Genomic DNA, 22,454 nt, shown 5'->3' with positions numbered 1-22,454 from the left:
AGGGTGTGGAGAAAAGGGAACCCTCTTACATTGTTGGTGGGAATACAAACTAGTACAGCCACTATGGAGAACAGTGTGGAGATTCCTTAAAAAACTGGAAATAGAACTGCCATACGACCCAGCAATCCCATTGCTGGGCATACACACCGACGGAACAAGAATTGAAAGAGACACATGGTATGGGGAGGGAGGAGGGAGGAGGGTTCAGGATGGGGAACACATGTATACCTGTGGCAGATTCATTTTGATATTTGGCAAAATGAATACAATATTGTAGTTTAAAAATGAAATAAAATTAAAAAAAAAAAAAGAAAGAGACACATGTACCCTAATGTTCATTGCAGCACCGTTTATAGTAGCCAGGACATGGAAGCAACCTAGATGTCCATCAGCAGATGAATGGATAAGAAAGCTGTGGTACATATACACAATGGAGTATTACTCAGCCATTGAAAAGAGTACATTTGAATCAGTTCTAATGAGGTGGATGAAACTGGAGCCTATTATACAGAGTGAAGTAAGCCAGAAAGAAAAACACCAATACAGTATACTAACACATATATATGGAATTTAGAAAGATGATAATGATAACCCTGTATGCGAGACAGCAAAAGAGATACAGATGTATAGAATGGTCTTTTGGAATCTGTGGGAGAGGGCAAGGGTGGGATGATTTGGGAGAATAGCATTGAAACATGTATATTATCATATGTGAAATGAATTGCCAGTCCAGGTTCAATGCATGATACAGGATGCTCAGGGCTGGTGCACTGGGATGACCCAGAGGGATGGGATGGGGAGGGAGGTGGAAGGGGGATTCAGGGTGGGGAACACATGTACACCTGTAGCGGATTCATGTTGATGTATGGCAAAAACCACTTCAATATTGTAAAGTAATTAGCCTCCAATTAAAATAAATCAATTTATATTAAAAGAAAAAAGAAGAAAAAAAAACTACTATTACATTTGGAGATAAAGAAGGAAAAGGAGAGGCAGAAAAGGGTTTCTGTGCAAAGCAATTTTTAAAGGCTTTATTGATATATAAGGACAGCAAGGAGATCAAACCAGTCATTCCTACAGGAAATCAGTCCTGAATATCCACTGGAAGGACTGATGCTGAAGCTGAAGCTCCAATACTTGGACCACCTGATGCAAAGAACTGACTCATTGGAAAAGACCCTGATGCTGGGAAAGATTGAAGGTGGAAGGAGAAGGGGAGAACAGAGGATGAGATGGTTGGAAGGCATCACTGACTAAATGGACATGAGTTTGAGCAAGCTCCAGGAGTTGGTGAAGAACAGGGAAGCCTGGAGTGCTACAGTCCACAGGGCTGCAAAGAGTCGGACATGACTGAGGCAGTTAACAATGAACTGTTGCATAATAAACTGCACACATTTGAAGGATACAATTTTATGAACTTTCACACACACACACACACACTAAACCATCACCATAATCAAGAGAGGAATACATACATCACCCTCCAAGCTTCCTCCTGCTTCTGGTAATTCTTCAGTACCATCTTCACCTGCAGCCCACAACTGATCTGTTATTACTATAGATTCACTTGTATATTAAAAAGAAGTTGATATAAATGGGATCATGAATATGCATTCTCTTTTTAGTCTGCCTTCTTTCGCTTGGAATAATTATTTCAGATTTGTACATGGTGCTGGATGTATCAACTGCCCAGTGCTTTTTATTGAAGAGTAGTATTCTATCTTATAGAGTGTAATTTGCTTATCAATTCACCTCCTGATGTTTACTTGGATTGTCTTCAATTTTGAACAATAAAAAATAAATCTACAAAAACATTCACTTGCACACCCTTGTATACTTATTCATTCATGCCTCATGGGTGAAGACAGGAGAAAAGGCTAGGAGTATGGTTGGTGCATGCTTTCCATTTTAAGAACCCGCCAAACTGTTTTCCAAAGTGATTATCCTATTGTTGACACTCCCACCAGCAGAGTATGAGAGTTCCTGCCCCACAGCCTCACTAGTATCTGGTCTCGTCAGCCTTTTGAATGTTTTGCTCATTTGGTCTTAAACAAACCTCGGAGCAGAAATAATTATACCCATTGTGCAGATGATAAACCCTAGGATCAGAAAGGTTAAATGACACACCTCCAGATGTGTGATGATTAGATTCAGAGACCCACAGGAGGACTGAGTAGGGAGGAATGGTCTTTCAGAACCAGAGGGCAACTGGGACCTGAAAGAAACCCTAATGGGACCAGTATTATGATCTACGGTACGGGGACCTCAGGCCCCCAAGCCTGGATTTGGCAATCCTCTGACTGCTCATGAGTAGACCATGCTTCGTTGGGATTTCCAACGAAAAAGAGTAGGAAGAGTTGCTTTGAGAAGAGTTGTGCTTTGAGAAGAGTTCCCCGTTACACTCTCTCACATTACTTCATAATGATGAGTGGTCTGTGACACTTTTAGACTTGCCTAAGAACAGAGATTTGTCTGATTCTCCTTATCCTAGTTATAACAGTGAGGCCTTGGTCTCTGTTACCAAGTATTTCAGTGGCTGAGGTCTCAAAATGAAAGACTTCTAATGGGGAAACTGGGCTCCAGGGAGCATACTGTGGGGAGGAGCAGATTCAAGACTCTTGCTGAGTCATCTTTTTAGCAGAGATGTTTTTCTTGAGTAAAACAAGGTTTGGACACTGTGTTCAAACCTTCAACGATTGGGGCCTTTGTTTTAATGTACTAAGTTATTTCTTTATTAGTTCTAGCTCAGTTCAGTTTTACGCAGGATCTTGGGTTTTACCTGTCAAATGACCTTTTCTGGCTAAAGGAAAGGACGAAGATGGTGAAGGCACCAACTGTCCTAGCTTTCTGCTCTTGAAATTAGCTGATGCATCATGAAGGGAGACAAGAGGACTGTCCTATCTCATGCTGTTGGTACTATCAGATGTGCAAACAGCCGGCTTCAGAGGACTGTTAGGAGAGAAGCTCAGCTACCACCAAGGTCACAGTAGGAAGCAGAGAAGAGATGGTTTCACAGGCTTTTGATAAAGATTTGAATGGACAAGACTAAAGGGCAGAAGTAACATCTCTACCATGAATATCCATGCCCATCACAGTGTGGGTGGATGAAGAGAGGGCCTCAGCATTGTCTGTTGCCTAGGATAGTTCCCTCCACTATCTTTGGATGTGAGGTGAAGTTCTTAGTGAGCATTTCAGAAGGGAAAATAATAACTTTTATTTTAAAATGTGTGTGTGTGGGTGGGGGAGTGTACTCATACATATAGAGGTAGAGCCATCAGGCTGTTGACAATGATTGTCTCTAGAGGGCTGGATGGTAAGAGCCCTTTGTTTCCTTACTTAGTTACTATTTGAAAAGACTAAAAGTGGGCAATGTTATTTGCAAAAACCTACATACACAAAAAAGTCCATATCTCTTATTTCAACAATAAAGCAGAATAACACAAAAAGAAAGATAAAGTAAAGCCTATTTACATATTCTTTTAACGTTCAAACCATTCAAAACAGCTTTTAGACCTGCTGTCTTTTCTAGTCCCTCAGGCTTCCTTCAAGCCAATGCCATCTTTTTATCCATGTATGACAACAGCTACTTAACTAGTCACCTAGTCTCCTCACCTTGGTTCATCCTCCAGTACTATTGCTGGGATTCACTTTCCAAGATATCCTATGCTGACATTCCTCCCACACTTGGAAACTTTTGATGGATCTCCATAGCTCTAAGGACAAGGTCCAAACACAGCCCTTCACAGTTTGGATTTGTTAATCTTCCACTTCATCATTATCTGTTTCAGAGTTTAGGCCCCCAAAACCGGAGAAGAAGGTGAGGGTTGCATCACAGGGAACAAGTGTTAGTCACTCAGTCATTCATGTCTGACTCTTTGCAACTCAATGGACTGTAGCCCACCAGGCTCCTCTGTCCATGGAATTCTCCAGGCAAGAATACCAGAGTGGGTTGCTATTCCCTTCTTCAGGGGATTTTCCAGAGTCAGGGATCAAATGCAGGTCTCTTGTATTGCAGGCAGATTTTTTACCATCTGAGCCACCGGGGAAGCCCCACATCACAGGGAAGACCATGCCTAAGTCAACATATGCATAAGGGAGTATTTCATCCTAAGAAAGAACACTGGGAGTTTCAGTTTACAGGCTATAGTATTTAAAATTCACTTGGCCCACCCAAAAGATGTGATTCTTGCCAAAAGCTTGATATGAGAAGGAAACATGGTGTTCACATTGTGTCAAACTTTGCCCATATGATGAGGTTTTAATTAAATTTTATTATTACACCCTCTCAGGTTTGCAAAGTCAAAATATCCTAAATGCAGTCTTAATTCCTCACTCCACAGACCATATGTTTAAAGCAGCTTCCTTTTATTTATTCACACTGGATATAATTTCTTACTGGATTGTCTTAGCACTTCCTCTGCTTGTTAACTTCTGGTTCTTTATTGCATTTTTCCTGACACTTAACTGGAGGTCCCTTTCTCTGTGTGTCCATCTTGTACTTTTTGTGTGACAACTATAGTTTATCCTACACTAGTTGATGTTTTTTTAGAGGCCTGTGTGGACCACTAGCTTCCCGTTCCCATCCTACAAGGATGGTGTCGTCTTTACATCTGCATCAGAGACCTTCACAGAGCACTAGGGACATATTAGGTATTTCATAATAGTTCTTTCAATTGCTGGAAAACCAGAAGAAATTTTTAATCAATTCAAATAGCGTTGAAGCATAAAGTAATATATTACTTTCCAAGAGAACTAGGTCTTTTCCTTCCTGCATGGCACTAGGCAATTAAAAAAAAAAAGAGATGTATGATCAGAGACAAAAGGAAGACTAATTAAAGCACATCCCATTTCCCTGACTATTCTTTGCCTTTAATCAGATTAATCTTAATGAAAACTGTTCAATGTCTTTAGCACAGTAACAACAAACAGCTCGATGGGAAGAGGTATCGGCAGTCATTCGTTGGAACCCAACACTAAGTCAGAAATAGCATATGGATGTCAAGTTCCTTCTAGTTCAGATGCATTGGGAGTGGTTGCCTAAACACTGTAACGATAAGGATTTTAAGACCACTCCAGGGTTTCAGGGGAAGCATGCCATGATTGATTAGTGATGTCTGCCTTGGGCATGGATTAGGGGATGATTACCTCCCTGCCTAATATTTCTGATCCTGGGCTGGTCTTGCTTTTTGTTCAGATTCTGGGGTGTTATCTGCTATCACTGAAAAATCAGAAGGTCTGGTGTGTAGTCCTAGTCCTTCAGGAAATACTCCTGGGGAACACATCTCCCTGCCTGCTCTCTTGTTATCTCTGGTTCAGAGCCAGTGCCTTGGGCCTAGCTTTTAAGAGCTCCAGTCCAAACTATGACGCTGATGCTTTACTCAGACCTTCTGACTCTATACTTTGTCTCTGACCATGGATAGTATCTTTCTGACCTTTTGGTTCTTTGATGGATCCCTCATTTCTTTGGCATGATAATTAATTTATTCCAAAAGGTGCTTAAATTAGAAATCAGGACATATTTAGAGAGTGTCTTTGTTCAGTTCAGTTCAGTCACTCAGTCGTGTCTGACTCTTTGCAACCCCATGAACCGCAGCACGCCAGGCCTCCCTTTCTATCACCAGAGCTTACCCAAACCCATGTCCATTGAGTCAGTGATGCCATCCAACCATCTCATCCTCTGTCGTCCCCTTCTCCTCCTGCCCTCAATCTTTCCCAGCATCAGGGTCTTTTCAAATGAGTCAGTTCTTCGCATCAGGTAGCCAAAGTATTGGAGTTTCAGCTTCACCATCAGTACTTCCAGTGAACACCCAGGACTTATTTCCTTTAGGATGGACTGACTGGATCTCCTTGCAATCCAAGGGACTCTCTTATTGCCTTTGTAGAGCCAATGGGTACAAAACTTGTCTTCTTGACCATGTGTAAGAAACGAAATATTGGCTTACCTAGAAAGTTCTCCAGACAACTGGCTAAAAACCCCAGATAAACACACCATCTATAGGGTTTCCCAGATTTGGGCAGGGTAACCTGTATCCGTCCCTGGGTGCACACACAAGTTTTTGTAAAGATATGCCCACAAGCCACGCCTGTTTTCCGTGAATCTGTGAGACTGCTCTCACAGATTGTGCCAGTGTGCAACAACAGGATATCAGAGCACTTCTCTAGACAAGCTAGCTCTTGCTGTGCTATTGTTCTACCATTTACAGTGTTTCCTTGAATCATTTCAGACACATAAATTTAATCCTTAGATAAGGAAACGTTATTTTATGGCTAGAGTTTCCCTCTTCCATCCCTGGCCATGTCACAAGATCCTCATTCTAGACATCACAAGGTTAGCAAGGAAAAGAGAAGACAATGGTCATATTCTGTGCCCTCCTTAACAAAAGCAAAAATCAAATTCATGAGGGTTGATGTTTTGCAAGACAATACTTCTCATATTGTGCTAATGTACGTACTCGTACTTTATGCTGTGCTAATGAACTCAACTGATGAGAAGTTTCACAAAGATATTGTTAATCAAAACAAATTCAATTTCCTGAAAGAGTAAACAGTTATTACTGAGCTCATTGCTTAATCTGCCTTTTTTTGTGTGTCTTATAACAATGGAATTCTTCCATTTGAAATACTTCAACTCTTAAATCTAAACAAAAATGGAAGGACTGTGATTTTGTATGTTTTAGGTTGGCAATAATGCCTTCAGTGTGATATCTTTTTGCATTTTGCAATTTGCTACCTTCCACAACTCAAATTTCATGGTTTCATTTACAGAAGAAAAATATTTTTAATTGATCACTCATGCTTCTCTAGCCATATGCCTACCACAAAGGCATGCACATTTTCATACAAAATTCACTGTTTCCATTTGGCAATTGAGTACCTTTAACTGTGTGAATCGACAATGTAAAACATCATAATCCATTGAGAATACACTAATAGAAATATATGCATTCTAAACCCTGGTGTACAAAGCATATTGCTTAAAGACAGCTTAATTATTCCTGTAATCCTGTTCTCCCAATGCAATGTCTTCTAGAACACTTAGAATCAGTGAATTCAAATCCTGAAAACTTTTATACTTCTCAAGTTTTTAAGTGGGTAAATTATATCCCTGATGTTAACTGACAAGATTAAAAATCATGACCAGAAATAATAAATGAAATGGTAGAGCCTATATTGCCAAATATTCATTAAAACAAGGCTCATCTATAGAACAATTGCAATGATACCTGCCTTTCACACTTCTCAAGCATAAATTTCCAAGAAAAAGATTTCATGTTTTTAACCTGTTGCATGGGTAATACTTATCACGTCCATAGACTTTGATGCTGCACATCATTCCCCATGAACATGTCCATGGTTATCAACTTACTGGCATACACTGCATTTCACTACTCCAACTGGCATGGCACTATTCCTCTGGCCCAAGGATAGATAAAGTAATGAAATGATATTCAATTGATTTCACAGTACACATGTGTTATGAATTTGAAACACATTTCTGACACATACTATGCTCCTTGAGCATATATTTTAGAAGAACTTACTCTAAGGACTTCCTTTTATGACTCAAACCATAATCTGGAACCATCACAGTCCTTGGTTTTAGAATACTATGTGGTTTCATTTTCATTTTAAAGACAGCCCCAACTTCTAGCTGCTGAATCAAACCATTTAGGGGAAAGACATATTTTCAGTTGGAAAACTAGCCAAAGTCCACTAATCCCTTCTATGATTATACAGAGAACAGAAGTAACAATGTAAGCAGTCAGATTCAACTAATTTGAGAAGCAAGGATATGTAAATTTGTAGCCATTTCGACTTCAGTCCTTGTTTTCCCCATTTAGGGCACTATGTCCTTCAATGTTTAACAGACTTCTCCAAAGTAGCATGGAATCAGGCTCCACATTTGATGTGCTGACCTCTCATCAAGCTACACTTGCACTCTCTCTCTAGAGCATCCAGTGAGGGCTTAGTCCCAGTTCTGGTTTCAGCCGTACCAGCCAATCAGAGCCAACTTCAGTGAGGAACGGACAAGACAGCTCATTAAGATCAACCTGTTAGGACTGCCCAATTTGCATATACCCACAACCATATACGGGTAAGCACAGAACTCAGATATATATAAATCACGTTCAGAATCAACACTGTAGCACTGCATGATTTGCCCACATTCACATCTCCAGATAGACACACACTGATTGCATTAAGATTCAACATATTACAACTGCTAAACTTACCGACTCGTATAAAACATGTAACTATATGATGGGAGCATGTATACTGAACATACCTTGGACCAACATAGTAAAGCCCAATCATTTTGAAAACTTTGAACTTTTGTGACTGAATATAGCTAATCCAGCTACATTAACTCCATCATTTGAAACAATTAATATACATCCAGCTGTTAGGAGCCTAGAGTAGAATCAACATCAAAGTTCTCCTATATCCACCAATTTAGAGATCCATGTAGATATACATGTTGTATAGCTCACATACATGACCTAATCCACAAGGAGTGCCTACACAGCTGCTACGAAGAAAGAGAGCTGGCAATGATCACCCTCATCCTTGGGAATAATGGACTATGCCCTCCTCTCTTATCCTGAGGAAATAGGTATGAAAGAAGAGGGAGTGGGTAATGAATGAATACGAAGGCTTAGTTGAGACAGATTATTTTATGCTGGATAATCTCTTGCTACACTGAATCACTCTAATAAGTTAACTTGAAAAGGCTTACCTTTGGTTGGTTTCCAGTGGAATGAATGTAGCTCAGCTCAACGCAGGTTTTAGACTTCTGCAGCATCCATCTGTACTAATTTAGGATTTGCCTAGGCTTGGGAATATCATTCTACATTCTAAAACCTCTCGCTCTATACATTCAATCTGGTTTCAATATTTACAAAAAGAAACACGTCTTTGAAACGTGTGATGTGGTGTGCGTTTTCACTTACCTTTTCTGCTGATTGAGCGGTGCCAAAAAAAATTGGAATGAAGGCAAGCCAAACTATACATGTCGTGTACATGGTGAATCCGATGGGCTTGGCTTCATTAAAGTTCTCTGGGACACCCCGAGTCTTGATGGCATACACAGTGCACGTGACCATCAGAAGGATGCTATATCCCAAGGAGCAGATGATCTGTAGGTCCGTAATGTCACACTTGAGAACCCCCCGGGCCTGCTCGGGGTTCATCGTCTTATGTTCATCATAGTCTATGATGATATTAGGTGGGTCAACACCGAACCATATGAAAACGCCGAGAAGCTGAACTGATATTAAACTGGAAGTGATCGCCAGCTGTGACGTTGGGCTTATGAGTCTGGGGGCTGTCACTGATTTCTTGCCCTGTTCAAATATGCGGTAAATCCGATTGGTTTTGGTCAAGAGGGCTGCGTAACTAATGCACATACCCAAGCCCAAGAAAACTCTCCGGAAAGAACACACTGCCACGTCGGGTTTGGCTATCATCAGGAAGGTGATGATGTAGCAGAGAAAGATGCCCGTCAACAGAACGTAGCTCAGTTCCCGCCCAGACGCCCGAACGATGGGAGTGTCATTGTAGCGGATGAAAGTGGCCATGACGAATATGGTGGCGATGATTCCCAACATGGCAAGAAAGACGGGGATGACAGCCCAAGGCGAGTGCCATTCCAGTTTGATGATGGGGATATCCTGGCAGCCAGTTCGGTTTTCATTGGGCCGCTGGTCGTAGGGGCAATGCTGGCACGTCATCTCATCAAACTGGTATTGGTAGCCGTCACAGGGCTCACAGGTCCAGCAGCAAGGAGTTCCCTTCTGTGTCTTCTTTCTTTGCCCAGGCTTGCAGGGCATCGTACACACAGAGGCGGGGATCTCCCGGACTCCTTTACCCCACTGCATGTCCTCTATCTGTAGCAAGAAATAAGAGGGTGAAACAGGTAGGTTAGTTAAGAGGAAAAAACAAACAGTAATTACAGCAACATGTGAGACCTGGCGAGGTAAACTAACTAACCCCAGCTGGTAGAAGCTACAACCAAGATTCGACCCACACCATTCACTGCAGCATCCTTATTCTTCCCGACCCAGGGATCGAACCTGGGTCTCTCGCATTGCGGGCAGACACTTTACCATCTGAGCCACCAGGGAAATCCTCCTAACTACTACAGAGTGTGCCGAACATGCCTGATTATAAGAATCCCTGGGGTAGCTTTCAGAAGTACAAATTTCCTGTTCCCACCTAGAACCCCAAAATAAGAATATCCTGAAAAGGAGCCTTTGGAGCTTTATTTTCAACAAATACTCAGAAGATTCTTAAAATTAGTCAGTGATTACTGACACGCTCTCTACTGCCGTCTCCTGGACAAGAAGTGCAAATGTCCCAAGTTAAGTTAAAAATCTTTAATATGAAATGCTACACTCATTTCCCTTATTAGATGCTTTAAAAAAAAAAAAAAGTGTTTTTCAGTTCTTTTGGAAGATATGTCAGAGCTGGCCACTTTTTCTAAAATTCTGTAAGCATCACTGCCATTTCATTGAGAAGTTTCGAACTGAATGAACCTATTCTATTTCTCACAGAGGAGTGATAAGGTTCATTATCAAAAGTTTTAATTGTAGCTCTGGAAGCATTTGATAAGAAAATAATACAGTCTGGAAACCTCTAAAGATTAGCCATGTACCTATTTGAAGATGAAATTTAAACTGAAACACTATATCCTAGAGGAAGATGAAAGTATGCTTACTTAATTAGAATACTGGCTTTCTGGAGGGGAATTCATAATTAAAAGTCTTCTGAGAAGTAAAGGCATTAGATACAAATAAGAGCTTTATCGCTGGGATGACATCTCATCTTTTCCAGCACAGCATCTATTATTTTTATTTTCCTGATATCAGTCCTCTGAATTTCATCCCCACCACGTGCTTCCTGCGAGATATTGGGAGGTTCTTTGACAATTACCTGGAGGGGTTTTTACAACCCAGTATGCTGAGCCTGCTGCACTCAATATGCCAGCAAATTTGGAAAACTCAGCAGTGGCCACAGGACTGGAAAAGGTCAGTTTTCATTCTGATCCCAAAGAAAAGGCAATGCCAAAGAATGCTCAAACTACTGCACAATTGCACTCATCTCACATGCTTGCAAAGTAATGCTCAAAATTCTCCAAGCCAGGCTTCAGCAAATTGTAAACCGTAAACTTCCTGACGTTCAAGCTGGTTTTAGAAAAGGCAGAGGAACCAGAGATCAAATTGCCAACATCCGCTAGATCATGGAAAAAGCAAGAGAGTTCCAGAAAAACATCTATTTCTGCTTTACTGGCTATGCCAAAGCCCTTGACTGTGTGGATCACAATAAACTGTGGAAAATTCTGAAAGAGATGGGAATACCAGACCGCCTGACCTGCCTCTTGAGAAACCTGTATGCAGGTCAGGAAGCAACAGTTAGAACTGGATGTGGAACAACAGACTGGTTCCAAATAGGAAAATGAGTCCGTCAAGGCTGTATATTGTCACCCTGCTTATTTAACTTCTATGCAGAGTACATCATGAGAAACGCGGGACTGGACGAAACACAAACTGGAATCAAGATTGCCAGGAGAAATATCAATAACCTCAGATATGCAGATGACACCACCCTTATGGCAGAAAGCAAAGAAGAACTAAAGAGCCTCTTGAAAGTGAAAGAGGAGAGTGAAAAAGTTGGCTTAAAGCTCAACATTCAGAAAACGAAGATCATGGCATCTGGCCCCATTACTTCATGGGAAATAGATGGGGAAATAGTGGAAACAGTGTCAGACTTTATTTTTTGGGGCTCCAAAATCACTGCAGATGGTGACTGCAGCCATGAAATTAAAAGACGCTTACTCCTTGGAAGGAAAGTTATGACCAACCTAGATAGAATATTCAAAAGCAGAGACATTACTTTGCCAACAAAGGTCTGTCCAGTCAAGGCTATGGTTTTTCCAGTGGTCATGTATGGATGTGAGAGTTGGACTGTGAAGAAAGCTGAGTGCCGAAGAATTGATGCTTTTGAACTGTGGTGTTGGAGAAGACTCTTGAGAGTCCCTTGGACTGCAAGAAGATCCAACCAGTCCATTCTAAAGGAGATCAGTCCTGGGTGTTCTTTGGAAGGACTGATGCTAAAGCTGAAACTCCAATACTTTGGCCACCTCATGCAAAGATTGACTCATTGGAAAAGACTCTGAGGCTGGGAGGGATTGGGGGCAGGAGGAGAAGGGGACGACAGAGGATGAGATGGCTGGATGGCATCACTGAGAGTTTGGGTGAATTCTAGGAGTTGGTGATGGACAGGAAGACCTGGTGTGCTGCAATTCATGAGGTCACAAAAAGTTGGACACAACTGAGTGACTGAACTGAACTGATGCTGAGCCCCACTCTCAGATTTTCTGATTCACTGGGACTAGGAGGGGACTGGAAAGTATGTATTTCTAACAAAATCTCAGATGGTTTATCTAGAGATTCTCTATCCATCACACCTTGTAAACACTGACATGTTCCAACCTCCCAGTCACAGAGACTGCATCAGGAATGGGGTCATTATGGCATGATGCAGAATTTAACTTTGTTACTTTTACAGAGATTACATAGGACAAAAATCTTTGCTTTTGCTGGACTTGCAGTTTCCAGGATATATGGATGTGGTGTACATGGCTACAAGAAGAAAGGCATTTGTCAGAGAAGGAAGCCAATGTAAAGGAAAGCAGAGCAGAGAGTTGAAGAGGACTCTCTATCCATGAGCTTGCTTAGGCTCCTGGATATAGCTGTGCCTGAAGCAGGTTTTCCATACATTGTGTAATTATGTGAGCCAGGAAATTCTGTTATGCTTAAATACTTTAAATTGCATTTATATTACTTATCACCAAACGTCCTGACTCCAGGAGTTGGTGAGGGACAGGGAAGCCTGGCATGCTGCCATCCATGGGGTCACAAAGAGTTGGATGTGACTGAACTGAACTGAAGGGTCTTGAAGAATATACCAACTAATAACTTCAGTATCTGTAATCTGCAAAAAAGATTCACGTAAAAGAGAAAAATACAGAATAAATTCCAATGAAAAAATTTGGCTGATAATCCCCATATCTAGTTAATTAAATTTTTATGATATTGAACTAAAATATAGATTAGAAAGATACTGGAAAGTCTGAGACTTTTTTAAAAAATGCCTACTTTTAAGAGATAAGGTAGGGGTTACTAATTTATTGCACAGTGAAATTCCATTGCTGTGTTAAAACAGGATGCAGTGTATAGCAGGGTGTGATATTTCCATCAAAACTTGAATGAGAACTACATTTAACATCCAAATCAAATGTAGTTAACTCTGGAAAAAAAGAATGGTTCAAAGATTAAACTTTATAAAATATAACCTTCTAGTGGTTGAATTTAAACTTTAATCAGAGACCCAAGAATCTTCGGATGACTTCTGTGAACTCATTTGCATGAACACAAAGCCCAAGTCAGCATTAATAAATCTAACTAAATTTAAAACGTAATCATTTCTTTCTCAACATCATCATTTTTGAGCCAGTAAGTCACTGGCAGCTGTCCCAAAATCATAAAATTAAGGAAATAATTTGTAATAAGAGAGAATGAGACATGCATTAACTTTATAAATGTCCAATTTCAAGAAGTGGGAGCCTAAAAAAATTGCTATTATTAATACAAATGTTTCCAAATGTCAAAGTAAAAGGCCCTACTCATGATCAGTAAGAAATATTAACAACAACAACAAAAAACTTACAAATAAATTTCATTAGCTAAGCTTGAGATGGCCTGATTCCAACATGAGGGGAAACTAAAATGTCATACGATTAAACTTGATCTATGGAACAGATGTAGGGCTCAAATATAAAAACAAATTATCATTATATGTAATATTTTAAAGCCAATTTCAAGTGTTGCCAGCTTGCAACCCCCTCCTCCTTTCAAACAAAATGGTCAGCAAAGTTGAACAGATTTTCTTCCCTCAGACTTAACCAAATATATACAAAAGCCATAACCACAAACATTACATTGACTGATTACTTAATTTGTTTTCAATTTTCATTTAAAGTAGATCTCCACTCAATTTAATTGTATATATTAAAGCAGCAAAGTTGTCTCTTGCTCCAAATGAACAAAAGTCTAATTTACTTGCTTTGACAACAAGAATCATTATTGAAAATATAATCTATGTTCCATAAATGGACTAACTAACCTTTAAGAACTCCAGTAAGTGCGAATTTTGTTAAAGCAATACACATGATCTGTCTATATTTCTACCTATCCACACAAATTCAGAGCCTTGTTTAATAAGAATAAACAGCTGCAAATGTCATGGGCACCTGTTTAAAAGAGAATAATAATTTAGGGCTATGGATTTGTTGTTGTTCAGTCACTCAGTCATGTCCAACTCTTTGCAACCCCATGGACTGCAGCACACCAGGCTTCCCTATCCTTCACTATTTCCTGGAGTTTGTTCAACTCATCTCCACTGAGCTGGTGATGCCATCCAGCCATCTCATCCTTTGTCAAATACTCGACTATAATGTCAAGTGACTTTGTCAAAAGGCTAGAAAGAATGCAAATTTGAAGTTTGCTCTGAACTATGCAACAAAACTGTGTTTCAGTTAGCCAGAAAGCAAAATAAAATTGCAGAAAGATGAGAAAAAAAAAAAAAGAAAATAGAAATCTCAAAGAGTGTCAGGTGACCAAAAAGGGAGGATTCCAAGCCCTGTGCCCACAGATGAATTCAAAAGGAGGAAGACTTCTCTTCCCTGGCAAGGACTCAGCCAATGAAGAGCTGAGGGACCCTTTGCCCTCCAACTTCCTTTTCCCCACCATAAAAGTATTCTCCTTCCCTTGCTGTGAGGGATCTTGCATGTGGCTTGCCATAGTTTCAGATTTCAAATTATAATTCCCTTGTTCAAATAAACCCATCTTTGCTGGAACAATGTATATCAGTCTATTTGTTTCAGGTTGACAAAGACTAGAAAAAATGTTAGGATGGTCACCATTATCTTCTGTAGAAGACAGTTCTAAATTCCCTGATAAGGATGCATCTCCTTCCTGGGCACCCACAGTTTATGGTTAATGGAGACCGGATCAGCTCAGTAGCTGGCTCACGGAGAAGGCCTGCTGAGATCTCAGTTCTTGGCAAGAGAGCTTGCTGTAGAGCTAGTACCATTGATTAGCACCATGGGTAGCACATAGATTTTTATAAGTAAGCAAATCAAAAGTTTAATAAAGAGAAAATTAGGCAATTCTGGCTAATGAAAGCAAAAATAAGTCTTTTGTGGTGTCCAAGCAAAGTGTTCTTTACTCTTTAAAGAAGAGACACAAAGAATTGACATGGTGTCATCAGTCTTTGATGTGCACAGATGTGAAACATGGAGCTGAAGCAGCCGTTTTGCCACCACAAAGACACAAACTGAAGGAATAAAGCCAACATGCTGAGGCTAGTAAAAGAAACCAAAATGGAATTTGTATCTTTGATGGGGTTGAAATAACTTTCTAGGGTCAACATGGAGCCACTCCTCTATGGGGTGTCATGTTAGTAAGCCAACACTTACACAACTTTCACATTCCTATAAACAAGCTTCATTCAGCCAGGAATGCAGTATGTCCACTTAGCCATTAGTCAATCTTCAAAGACTAAGTGAATTCAGGAGCTTCTCACCCCAAAAAGACTATGTGGGCTGATCAGATAATTTTTATATGTCTTTTCCTTGTTCTTCATTTTTTATCCTATAGGAGCTTTCTGCTTTCCACCCATTTTTCAGTTCTCTGAAAGAAGACTGTCCACAAAGTGTTAAGTAAAGTGTGCTGGTACCACCTAAATTGTCTTCTTTAATCATTTTTTAACAGTGACATCATGATGTCAACCACATGAACCAATACTGGTACCACCCAACCCTGAATTGTAAACATGAAATGATAAACTTCCCTTGGTTAACCAACACCTCATGGGTACCCCACTGCTTACAGTCAAACACTCTAATACACTCTTTCTTATTTCTGCATCTGGTATGTGAAGGCCTGAGACTAGTGGACAGTTAGCCAACAATTCAAGCTCTTGCATGATTAGTAGAGAGTTCCAGAAGAAAAGCAAACTTGTGAATTACACGAAATCAGAAACACTTGGTTTTGTCTCCTGAAAGCACTCAGAAAAGAGGGTGGGGAAGACCTGGACTCAGAAAATCAGCTGTGACCCCGCTGCTTCTGGCTCATACAGAGACAATGAAAAAGCACCTGTCAGCTGAAGTTTCTTAGCATGTGTGCTGGCAAAGAAAAAAAAGATCTGGCTCTATACTCCATAGGGGGTGCAGAAACCTTATAATCACTGGAATTTTAAAATAAAACCCAATGAGTTTCTGTCTTACTGCCAAATGCAGGAATCAAACTGAGAGGATTTTTATAAACACTGTTCAGTGCATCCATTTTTATCTAGAAGAGATCTGTTCCTTTCCCCATACAGACGTCTTCTCTTTGAAAGAAAATTGTGTCACTCCAGAGATATTTTCTTCTGTGAAATTCCATGTGCATCTTTCCAGCGCATACTCTGTAGAGCAGGCTGGCTGGTGCTTTTATTGCACAATTCCCTGCAATATTATTTTTGCTTATTAAAACTGTAACAGAATGAGCTAATTTAAAAAAGAGCTTTCTATTAAAACTCCATTTGTTCATTAAAATATATTTGTCCTGGCTAATTTATGGAAAAATCTTTTCAGGAAAAATGCACAGGAATGTGGAACGCTTAACACAAAAAAGAACCGGCTTTAGGTTCCAGTGTGGAGTGGGTAAGGGGGGATGGCTTCACAAGGAGTTTTGTAGCATGTCTATGCCTTTTTTTTTTTTTTTTCTTTGAGACTCAGTCTTGATTGTTAAACCTTAGGCAGCACGACTGGACTATAAAACAGAATTTCAGGACTGCTATAAACACACTTAATTCGGATACTACGTATTCAAAATGTGTAATTACTTGTACAATTCATCATTTTTAATGTACTCAAGGAAGAAAGTACCATACACTTGCCTCATAAAACTGTACATAAAAGATTAATACATAAAAGAGTACGTAAAAGATTGGCTTTTAACTACAGTAGTCACTGGCCATCCACAGAGGGACTCAGAGCCTCATCTCACTATCAAGTCCCTTGAGCTCTGAGATGTAGATAGTTCTGTATTGTTACTGAGACATTTTTTTCTGATGTTGTTCCCAAGCTTGCTTGTACATACGAATCACTTGGGGATCTTCTTGGGGCAGCCTTGTGTTTAAAAGCTCCTTTGATAATATGTAGACAAGTTTGGGAACTGATGAACTAACTCTCTGAAGGGCTGGGGTTTGGAAGAAAATACTTGTGTTGTTTAGAGAACCTAGTGACCGCAGGCTTCTATTCTTGACCTTACGATGCACTTGCTCTTTTAATGCACTTTTAATGAAAGTCTGAGAAGGTCACCTAAAATGTACAGTTATGCTCTTTTTATGATTTAATGGGAAAGTATGGAGCTGTAGTGGAATTACAAATTTCCACAGTTCAGAAAGGTCTCCAGACTTATGTTTCATAATGTTACTGGCCAAATAACAGAAAATGCCTACAGAGGCCCAGCACATAAACAAACGATGTGGGTGGGAGTAAGAAATAATTCTTGCTCCAAAAAACAAAGGCTAAAGGAACACAAATCAAATTATATGTCCATATAAATATATTTATTAAATTACACATCAAGAACAGATTTCATAACAATTCTGCCTAAATGATCTGCATTTACTGTTTCAATGCCTGCATTTTCCTTAAACACAATGGAAAATGGGGTAGTTCTTGTTACATTTGCATAATTAAAAGCTCCCAGACTGACTGAACAGTTTATCCCTACAGTAACTGTAGATTTCTCTTTCTTCATCAAACCTTTCTATCCCTCTAATTACAAAGGGTTGACTTGACTTGGCTTGAGAACTTCCTTTTATTTATCTTTTCCCCAGAAGAATCAGCTTTCTGTGGAACCTCCAATTTTTCACAATGTTGACATGCTTCAAAAATACCATACACTCAGATGGCCACACTGAGCTGACACTGGTCAGCTATGTCTTTTGGAAACAATACTGCCAGGAGAGGAGCCATTTCCTTATAATTTACATGCTAACCACAAATCATTTCTTATTTAATCCCTCTCCGGGGACACAGTTCTCTAAATGATGCTTACCAATAAACATTAGGCATTTAATCGTGCTTTATTTATTAAAAACAACTGAAAGTAGTTTATTTTTTTTAAAGCATAGACTTTAGGATAATGTATAACATAAACATATTCACATATATGCCTCAAAAATACCTCAAGCAAGCTTGGTCAAAACTGAACTTATGATCTTCACCAGGGACTGGCCAGCTACGGCCCCAGTGAGCCAAATCCTGCCCACCATCTATTTTCACGAGTAGTTCTATCGGACCCCCCTCACTACACTGTTCATTTACATATTATCTATGGCTGACTGTACGCTACAATGAGAATGGAGGAGCTGTGAATGCAAGGCCTGTAAAACCCAACTTATTTACTATCTGGTCTTTTGCAGAAAACTCTGGCTGACTCAGAGGAAATGAAAAGAGAAGAACAAAGCCCTAGCACATGGCAGCTTTATCAGTCCATAAATCAGGAGTGGTGTCACCCTAGACCTCTTCCCTTCCTTTACTCCCCCTCCCATATCCAAGTGATCAACAACCTGTGCTGGATTTATCTCTTGTCATCATGTACATTAATTAGTTTATCCAACAAACTGTATAGTAAGTAAGCTTCCTGGGTCAGGACCAAAGGAGTCAAAAATGAACACTTTCGAGAAGTGAATTCTCTTTTCTTGCCTTTGTTATCACACCTCCTCTGCAAAAGTATTCTGTGGGGTTTCTTGGCCTCCCTTTCCTGCTGGCATTTTCTAATCCCATCCTCTGACTACAGCTAGACGGATTTAAGTGGAGATCTGACCAGGTCATCTTTTTGTTTATTCCTCAGTGACTTCTTCTTGCTCTTAGACCTGTTAGCGAGTGTTGTCTGTCAGGGACACACAGTAGGTGGCTTCTCCTGGCTGGCTACGTGAGTCCCAGGAAGCATCTTGTCCCACAGAGCCCCTTCTGCTGTCACGGGATGTTCAGCAACTCCTCGACCCACTCAGCTCTTGCTCAGGACACTCACCCCCACTGGGTTAATTCCTCCTTTTATAACCCCTCATGGATCCCTCTTCAAAGACTCTAGCACCATTTGTAATTATGCAAATATGCGACTCATTAAAGTCTGTCCCCCAACTCCTCTGTAAACTCCATGAGGTCAGACCTTCTGTCCATTTATTCAGTGATGGATGCTCAGTATCTGAGAGTGGACTCAAGGGCCCTGGCAGGTGAAAGAGGTGAGAGAAAAGATTGACCCCTCCTCTAGAAGGGATTTTTCCCCAGCCAAAATTGCAGTTTTATGCACTTTTATTGTAATTAGACTTGATGAAAGGATCCATAAGGACTTATGTGAGTCTCATCTATTTTTTGTTCATTTAATACACACACATCTATAGAGTGTACGTTTACACTTGAAATGTCCTTGGCATTTTGAGGGAAGAAAGGGAATTAAATCTGGAGAACCGAGTTGCTAGGTAGTGGAACATAATTAATACACCATGGAGAGTGAAAAAAAAAAAAAAAACAGTCTGCATACAAGGACACAACTGGGTTTCAATAGGTAGCTGACTGTTCTGTGTACATTCTCCTCTGGTAAACTTTGCTACAGCTCAAAATAGAAAGAACAGGAGCTACGAAGTCAGCCTTTCCTGGGTTCAAAGGCAGGCTTCGTCTCTCCAGACACTGTGACCAAAGGCAAGTCAACAACTTGGAGCATCCATTGCCCAACCTTATTTGTTATGACTGAGACATTTGTTATAAAAGAGATAACATGTGCAAGGCAAGTGCCTGAGTAGCTTTCTAAATAATTATTATTTTTACTGGAATGTTATGGCTATGATATTTTGGTTTCAATGATCAACTTAATCTAGGCAAAAACTTCAAGATGGCCACTGTCAGGCCTCGCCTCTCTCTTGAGCTTTTATTCTTACAGTCACATAGTATCAGCAATTAATGTAATAATGGCATTTCAGAGCCTGTAAGTATTGCCTTCCTTCTCATTTTCCAAATCTTACCACACATGCCTTGGACTCCAACAGACATGGGTTCAAATCCTAGCAGAGTGACACTGGTCAAGCCATTCGAACTTTCTGAACCTTATTTTTTTCATCTGTGAAACACAGTTATGATTTGTTCTTGTTCTTCAGTCAAGGCTGTATATTGTTACCTTGCTTATTTAACTTATATGCAGAGTACATCATAAGAAATGTTGGACTGGATGAAGTACAGGCTGGAATTAAGATTGCCAGGAGAAATATGCAGATGACACCACCCTTATGGCAGAAAGTGAAGAAGAACGAAAGAGCCTCTTGATGAAAGTGAAAGAGGGGAGTGAAAAAGCTGGCTTAAAGCTCAACATTCAGAAAACTAAGACCATGGCATCTGGTCTCATCACTTCATGGCAAATAGATGGGGAAACAGTGGAAACAGTGAGAGACTATCTTTTTGGGCTCCAAAATCACTGCAGATGGTGACTGAAGCCATGGAATTAAGACACTTGCTCCCTGGAAGAAGTTATAACCAACCTAGACAGCATATTAAAAAGTAGAGGCATTACTTTGCCAACAAAGATCCGTCTAGTCAAGGCTATGGTTTTTCCAGTAGTCATGTATGGATGTGAGAGTTGGACTATAAAGAAAGCTGAGTGCAGAATAATTGATGCTTTTGAAATGAGGTGTTGCAGAAGACTCTTAAGAGTCCCTTAGACTGCAAGGAGATCCAACCAGTCCATCCTAAAGGAAATCAGTCCTGAATATTCATTGGAAGGACTGATGCTGAAGCTGAAGCTCCGATACTTTGGCCACCTGATGTGAAGAACTGACTCATTGGAAAGGCTCTAATGCTGGGAAAGATTGAAGGCAGGAGAAGGGGACAACAGAGGATGAGATGGTTGGATGGCATCACCGACTTGATGGATATGAGTTTGAGTAAGTTCTGGGAGATGGTGATGGACAGGGAGGCCTGGCATGCTGTAGTCCATGGTGTCACAAAGAGTCAGACACCACTCAGCAACTGAACTGAACTATTCTTCAGTCACACGGTCCTGTCCAACTCTTTGTGACCCCATGAACTACCTCCTAGAGTTGAAACTGAGGATGACTCTATGGGGCTCCTGGAAAGAAAAGCCTTTCTGTGTCCCCTTCCCTGAAATCCAAAGGGCAGATTCAGATTATAAATAGGGAAGGAACAGGTTGCAGAGATATGGGAGCAAAGAATAGCATAATGACTTCCCTGGTGGCAAAACATGGTAAAACATCTGACTACAATGCAGGAGACCTGGGCTCAATCCCTGGGTTGGGAAGCTCTCCTGGAGAAGGAAATGGCAACCCATTCCAGTATTCTTGTCTGGAGAATCCCATGGATGGAGGAGTCTGGCAGGCTACAGTCCATGGGGGTCGCAAAGAGTCGGACACGACTGAGCGACTTCACTCACTCACTCACTAGGACAGCATCCTGGTTTCTCCTCAAGGGATACACCTAACAATCTCTTGAGCTCTTCTGCAGAACTAAACGTGAATGTGAACGTGAAGCTGCTCAGTTCGCGTCTGACTCTGCGACCCCATGGACACCAGGCTCCTCTGTCCATGGGATTTTCTAGGCAAGAGTACTGGAGTGGGTTGCCATTTCCTTCTCCAGGGAATCTTCCCGACCCAGGGATTGAACCCAGGTCTCCTGCATTGTAGACAGATGCTTTACCATCTGAGCCACCAGGGAAGTCCTCAGAACTAAAACCTCCACCAAATGGAAAGTGTTGACTACTTGATGAAACTCCATTCATTCCAGAGAAAGTTCCAGTTCATGCATCATCATCTGAAGCCAGAAGATTTCCTGATTGAAGGTATTCAGGCCCTTTAGGCACCTTAATTTTTATCAACAACCCTGCCCTTTGACTACAAAATTCCTCATGCCATTCCCCTCACCCCCGTTAGGACACACAGTTTTGAGGGTACTAGCCCACTCTGTCCCTTTTTACCTGGCAAATCAATAAATCTATTCTTTTATACTTCATCCAAAACTGTATTTTAGAATTAATTTGGTATTGGATTTGGCTTCATAATTAATGAGAAAAGTAATATATAAGCACACAGTATGGGCCAAAGTAAAAAGCTGAATGAGTTACATCTACCGCAATTATTATTAGTGACTACACTGTCATCTTTGACACCCTTTCCACCTTGCTCCCCTGAAAAAATAGCATAAGTTGTTCCAATTTATTTCCATAAACCCCTTTCCTCTTGTCCTTAAAAGCTGCTCTATTAAAGTTACATTATCATGTTCTCTTAATTACTCTCTGAGACAGTGCAGATGCCTCATTTTAGCCTTCAAGTTACTT

At 40.5% G+C, this 22,454-nt stretch overlaps 1 protein-coding gene across 9 annotated transcripts in view; it reads right to left on the bottom strand.

Annotated features, from left to right (window-relative positions):
* GRM7 (glutamate metabotropic receptor 7) overlaps positions 1–22,454 on the bottom strand; it is a 935,325-nt gene that overhangs the window by 184,797 nt on the left and 728,074 nt on the right. For all 9 annotated transcript variants that reach the window (XR_003507726.1, XR_003507724.1, XR_003507723.1 and 6 more), the window contains exon 8: positions 8,952–9,887. Coding sequence is in view for 5 of the 9 variants with exons in the window: in XM_027522339.1 (XP_027378140.1) it covers positions 8,952–9,887 (936 nt within the window). In the remaining 4 variants the exon portion in view is untranslated. The remainder of the gene's footprint in view (positions 1–8,951; positions 9,888–22,454) is intronic.

This window comes from Bos indicus x Bos taurus, chromosome 22, assembly GCF_003369695.1.
Source record: "Bos indicus x Bos taurus breed Angus x Brahman F1 hybrid chromosome 22, Bos_hybrid_MaternalHap_v2.0, whole genome shotgun sequence".
Taxonomy (NCBI): domain Eukaryota; kingdom Metazoa; phylum Chordata; class Mammalia; order Artiodactyla; family Bovidae; genus Bos; species Bos indicus x Bos taurus.
Note: the sequence above shows the minus strand (reverse complement) of the source record. Positions and strands in the feature narration are given on the sequence as shown.